Source organism: Gordionus sp. m RMFG-2023, chromosome 2, assembly GCF_954871325.1.
Source record: "Gordionus sp. m RMFG-2023 chromosome 2, tfGorSpeb1-WG-v2, whole genome shotgun sequence".
Classification (NCBI taxonomy): Eukaryota; Metazoa; Nematomorpha; class Gordioida; order Chordodea; family Parachordodidae; genus Gordionus; species Gordionus sp. m RMFG-2023.
This window is the reverse complement of record NC_088776.1, coordinates 42517910-42524662: the sequence shown is the minus strand read 5'-3', so window position 1 is coordinate 42524662 and position 6753 is coordinate 42517910. Positions and strand designations below refer to the sequence as shown.

At 26.5% G+C, this 6753-nt stretch overlaps 1 protein-coding gene across 5 annotated transcripts in view; it reads right to left on the bottom strand.

Moving 5' to 3' along the window:
• Positions 1-235: 235 nt before the first annotated feature.
• The window catches only part of LOC135924221 (multidrug resistance-associated protein 1-like), a 54813-nt gene continuing 48295 nt past the window's right edge, over positions 236-6753 (bottom strand). For all 5 annotated transcript variants that reach the window (XM_065459272.1, XM_065459271.1, XM_065459270.1 and 2 more), the window contains 5 exons: positions 4314-4542; positions 3598-3978; positions 1304-1470; positions 1014-1208; positions 236-601 (listed from right to left, as the gene is read on the bottom strand). In XM_065459272.1, the coding sequence (XP_065315344.1) occupies positions 487-601; positions 1014-1208; positions 1304-1470; positions 3598-3978; positions 4314-4542 (1087 nt within the window). In that variant the 3' untranslated portion in view covers positions 236-486. The remainder of the gene's footprint in view (positions 602-1013; positions 1209-1303; positions 1471-3597; positions 3979-4313; positions 4543-6753) is intronic.

The window sequence follows — 6753 nt, the reverse complement described above, 5'->3', positions numbered from 1 at the left end:
GTTTTATTAATATAATTATATATGAAATATTTAAAATAATTGTGTATATTACAAATAATAATTTTATATTTTGAAAAAATAACTTAAAAATAATATAACAATTATCATATAATTAATATTGTGTTTAAAAAGATAATAAATTTTGGTAAAGGCACGAGTGAATATAATAATATTCTCATGTGATTGTTATTACTGTAATGTCAATATTGAAATACATATTTTAGAGAAACGTGAATTTAATGAATAATGACTTGATATAATTTTATGTTAGGTGTAATTTAACAGCTGTTGAAGTTTATAAAATTACTAAAAAGAAAGGTGTGACATTTAGATTTAGAGGAATTTTTGAATGGTTCCGAAGAATAAAATATTGTAATAATATGGGAATAACTTGAAAAAATTTTTCTAGCAGATTCTTTTAAGGTCATATAACTTTAAATAAATTATATTAATAATGTTATATAGTGATGGTTAGATGAAATTGCTCTAATTTGTGAGACCAGCTTCCAGACACATTCCATAAAATTGGCCACGTTTATTTTGCAATAAATTTGAAGGAATATCGAATTCAACATTTCTCCCATGATCGAGTACAAGGATTCTAAAATAAATTCATCAACAAATAGTTAATTGATAATTAGGGCAAAAGACCATAAGAGAAAAATTTATGGGATATGATCGTAGAATTTTTTTGCGAGTTGTTTGAGTAATTCGCAATGTTTCCTCATTCTTTTTAAATTTATTAAAAAACACATTTTTCTTCTCTCTGAATATCATTCTTTATTTCCAATTAAGTAGTAAGGCTGTGTCATAAATCAACTTATTTATTACTTGACTAAACAGCTTTTGAACTAGTACACCTATTTTGATCTGTTTAAGTATTTGGTGGCATTGTTATTTTTAGTATTTTTTTCTTACTTTTTAGTCTGTTTAGCCGAAGCTAAATAAGTCGAACATGACACACTTTATGCACTTTTTTACTAATTAGATTAGTAACTTAAGTAATTGTTTACTTATCGTAATCGATGATGGTATTGAGTCTGTGAGCTATAGTGAGGACCGTACAATGTGCAAACTTATCAACAATGGTCTTTTGAATGAGCTCATCTGTTTCCAAATCAACAGCCGCCGTGGCTTCGTCCAGAACGAGAATCTTGGATTTTCTCAGCAAGGCCCGGGCTAAGCAAACTAGCTGTCGTTGTCCCAAACTTTTTTTAATAATCCGATAAATTGAGTCTTTATATAGCATTTCGAATAGATATGATGTAATTATATATTTATATAAATTTAAGTTAAAAGAAACCTCAAATTTTCCCCGTATTCAGCAATTTCGTGATCGATTCCTAGGGGCAAATTAGATACGAAAGAGTGTAAGTGGGCGTTTCTCAAACTTTCCCATACTTCGATGTCCGTTTTTTCGTTAAATGGGTCCAGATTGAACCGTAGGGTGCCAGAAAATAGGATTGAATCCTTTGTGATATAAAAGATGATTTTTTTTTATAAGTAGGAGTTACCTAACTTCACCCTGCATTCTTTTTTTAAAAATAATTTTGGGTTATCATTAAAAAAAATGTTAATCAATATAGAATATTAATTCAATATCATATTATATATATAGCGATATTCTTCAAACATATAATAATGACAATATTTTTCCAATATTAAATAATGGTTGATTTCTTCAAATACAAAAATAATAACGATATATCTTCAGATATAAAATAATTGCATTCAAATATAAAAATAATAACGATATTCATCAAATATAAAAATCAAAATGTCGATATATAATTGTTAATTAAATCCATTAATGACCATTATTAATATTTAATAACGCTTTAATAATTCGGATTACAAATTTTATAATGATCGTCAATATGTAAAAAAATAACCAGCTTTTTCTTCGTTACCACGATATTTATTTCTTTTACATAAAGTAAATAAAATACTTAGTCAACGACAGGTTCAATTATTTATTTATATATTTCTTTTTCTTTTAATTAGGCAAATATAACAGGTTTCACTCGTTTTTTGTTTTGTTTTGTTTTATCTGAATTTTTTTTAATTATAACTAGGGGTGTACCAATATCACTTTTTGGAGGCCGATCCGATCCGATATTCCCAATATTAAATTAATATCGGCCGATTACAGATCCGATATCATATCTAATTTTGTATTCTGTAAAGATACCAATGGTTTTAATTTTTAATATACTTTTTTATTATTATAACACCTATAATTTAACTATACCATAACTTATGTCATTTAAATGTATTTATCAGTTATAGTTTATATACAATTCAATAAAATATTTTTATTGTTAAATCACTTTTATATAATAAGTAACTCATTAATTTATATACATAATAAGTAATAAACAAATATATATGAATATGAAATAAATATTTAAAATAATATTTAACATTAATATATCGAACGGCTTCACTAAAAACTGATTCTGAAGAGATTATCGCACACTTTTATAAACAGAATACGCAAAAAATATAACAATATGGCAGAATGTTTATTAATATTATTAAAAAAATATACGTAAAAATGGATTTAGATTTTATTTATAAAAATAAATGATTTTAGATATAACTCTTTTTAAAAATTTTATTTTTGTTAAAGACGCCATTTCATATCGAATCGGATCGAAAAATTTTACAATATTGGGCGATAACCGATATTTTAAAATTGGGGAAATATCGGCCCGATCCGATCCAATTAAAAATATCGGTACATCCCTAATTATAACCGATATTTTAAATATATTTACTTTTAAATTATTGTTTACAAATTATGATATGTGTATTATTATTGAGGAGAGGGGGTAGGATGGCCCTGTTTGCTATACCTTCATATATTATACAATTTACAATGAAGTGAGTGGAAGCGTGTGAGCATTGATGTTGTTAGCTCTTGCCACAGATGTGGTCTAAAGAAACATTTCGTTCAAATAATATGCAAATGTTCATAAAATATTTAGACATAATAAGCATGATTTTGATTCTCCATAGCAATACTATTTTTTCATGTAATAAAAAATTTAATATTATTTTATATTTTCAAATGTTTAGATTGAAAATAAAATTAGTTTTAATAATGCAAGTCTAAAACGTCGCTAAAATTATAATATTAAAGGTACAAAATACGAATTCAAGGCATATGAAATTGACCTTTATATAACTATTTATTTGGATAATTCAAGAAATTAGGAATGCAACTCATAACTAACTTCCTTTAAAAAAAACAAAGAACTAAATTCTTTTTTTGAAATGTTAAATTGGGAGATATTTCCATTTAAATATATTTGAAACAAAATATATAAGTAAAAATTAAATCATTCTGTTACCTTTTATCACATAATATTTGATTATCAGAATTAATAAAGTGAGTTATAGTGGAAAATATGTATTTTTAAAATATGGTACTGAATTTTACATATTTAAGTAAATGCATAAAGAATCAAAAGGTATATAGTTATATAATGTTATAATGTATATAATTATTTTTACCCTACAAATATGATTTTTAAAAAAACAAAACATTATAGTTTTTTATAATGCTTAATTATACATTAAAATAAGGAAAACCTGAGGTATTATAGTAATCCGACTCCTAATATCGTGTAACCCGAGTTTACTGATATCAATTCCATCAACGTATATCTTAGATATTTTCGGGGTTTTAGAAACTTTGTAAATTTCGTTTTCCATAAAATTTGTGGAAGAATCGTCAGCCTCCACTATGCGAAACAGGGCTGCTGTTATACTAGATTTTCCGGCTCCAGTGCGCCCCACAATTCCCACCTTAGATTCAGCCTGCACTTGGAAGGATATATCGTTGAGTGCCGGAGGTAGGGCAGAAGCGATCATGGCCGCCGAATGATACCGCATGGTGTAATGAGAAAATTCAATGGAGCCTCTAGAGGGCCAATCAGCAGGCGGTTTATGGTCAGGAATTATCCAGAGGGCCTTCAAAAATATTTTTTTAAAAATTATATGATATTCATTTTTTTTTAGGAATTCACCAAAGCTGGTACATAATAACAAAATTAATCTTGGGCTGAGATTCCAATATTTTCAAATAATAAGAGAACGCAACTAAATTATATTAATTTATATTTATATAGTCCTAAAATAATGTTAAGCATGACTTAGATATTCCATATATTTAAATCTTTAATTTTATTATCAGGCAATAATGTATGAGTCTATATTCTTTTTATAATTCCAAGACATAACTTCATTCATTGTTTTCTTGGCACATGATTTATAGAATCTTTACTTGCAATTTTCTAAAATAATACTTCTGTAGGGGTATCAGAGTATTCGGCAATCCTCTCCACAGCGACTATATTAGTTTCCAAATCACAAGTCATTCTAACTAGCAAATTAAGAGCTTGGGTTACACTAAGAGCATAGCTTAACGCCAGTCCAGCTTGGCCCGGTTTAATGTTATCTCTGTTGAGAGCTATGGTTAGCGCAGCGAAGAATACGATAAAACTACCTATGAACTCGAGTCGGACTGCCAGCCATCTTTTATATTTTATTACAGTAATTCATATTTGTTCAAAACAGAATAACTTTTATAATTTTTAAAGTTATTGGGATCAAGTTTTTATTTCTCAAGCCTAGAAAAGTGTTAAATTACTCAAGGTGTAACAAATAGAAAAAAATCGAACAAAATGTGCCAAAGCCTATATTTTTGTCCATCCTAATTTTATTAGGTTAAAGCTTGGTCAATTTTTACTTAGTTATAAACTCGAGCCCAATTCCGAGACGCGACTTGCAAGGTTCTAACCAAGAGCCCAAATGATAAAGTTTTATTCAAAATATTAACATAAAAATTTATGTATATTGAAAAAATAGGTCAAGCGTTATTAATTGAACTTTAACAATGTGATTAAAATATGAAATCGTAAATAGAGCAATATATTTTAAAACTACAAATATTATAAACTCATAATTAGTGTTGTCGACTCTGAACTCGAGCCGGAGTCGTAAAAAACGGCTCAGACTCGAGCGGCTCAATGAGCGTTTGAGCTGACATTATCTTTAAAAATATATTATATATAAAAGAAATCAAATTCATAAAGAATTATACAAATTATTATTTTATATTTAAAAGATACTTTTTAAATGGATCTAAATATAGATACTTATATTCAAAAAATTAATCTTTGAACCTTTCGTATTCGGATGCATTTAAAATCGGCGGCAAATATTTTTTCTTAATCCTAGGATCAAATATACCGCAAACGTAATTAGGAAATGATGCCATATAAATAATAAATATTTTTTTCTCTATCAATAAAAAAATAACAATTGTTCTTAAAAATACCCCTCCCCCTCCTTCCTTTGATTTAATTCTTTTTTTTTACACGAAAAAAGACATATATATCCCTACCTAATATAACCCTTAAAAATGATAAGGTTTAAGATTTTAATTTTCAATTTTAACAGTTTCCTATTCCTATAACATAAACATGATCCCTGTAAACTTATTTAATGTTGGAGATAAGAAGATAAGATATAATTTATTAAAGTTGGAGATAAGGAACATAAGATATATCTATATTTAACCAAATACACATATATACTTCTAATTAAATTGTATAATATCTTAGATTTTTTAACTTTAAAGTTAGATTTGTATCTTTCCTCTTTTAATTAAGTATCTAATATAAAATGGAGGAAATAAGCACACACATTTTTTTAAATTTATTATATCACCTTAATAACAATGTTGTTCCTTAAGTATAAGAAGTTTTAAGTAGTTAATTTACGTATACACTTTCTATAAGGAACTGATCATATTATTGTCAAAGGCTTAAAGAAATTTTATTGTCTTGGATTCAAATTAAATATACAAAATTTATATCAACTATAAATTGTTTCTTCAAAATGTCTATTCCGCCAATATTGGAAATTATTCTATCATTTTATTAATCCTTTGACGCCGGTAACTTATAACTTTCTAATTGTTGTTATATTTTTATTATTTTAATCTTTGTGCCAATGATTGTATTTTTTTATTTTCTCTCTCATTTTATATTTCATTTCTTAAGTCTTAATCTTTAGACATGTTTTATGATAACTTATTATTTATTTTTATATTTTTGATAACTTATTATTTACTTTTTATATTATTTTTATTTTTCGTTTTTATACATTACATTTTATATTATTATTTGTTGTTATTTGATTTGAACATATCTGATATCTCATGTTTTTTCTTTCGGATTTCGGAAATGTCTTTTTTTCCTTTCAACATATCATTAACAGACATTGATAAAAAAAAAGAAGAATAGAAATAAAATAGCTTAGTAATGCCTGTTTTTCCCACCCACCATAGGCGTAGCCAAGATTTTCCTAAAGGGGGGATTATAAAATTTCTGAAGGCTTCGCCTCCAGGCCCCATTTTGGGCGGGCCTTAGGTCCGCTTTTACCAGGCCTTCGGGGCTACCTTAATCTATATATAGTCATAAAATATTTTTGCAAGAGAGGTTTAACAAAAAAAAATAAGCCTGGAACAAATATGAGGTATTTTTTAGTAGTTTATATGAAATATATTTTTATTAGTTTATATAAAATATAATAAATTACTTGCGTAATAAATTTTATGAAAGAAAAAGTATCATATTTAGGATACATAATAGATCAAAATGGAATACACCCTGATAAAAATAAAATAATAGCAATACAAAAATATCCAACGCCAAAAGATAGACATGACATAAATTCATT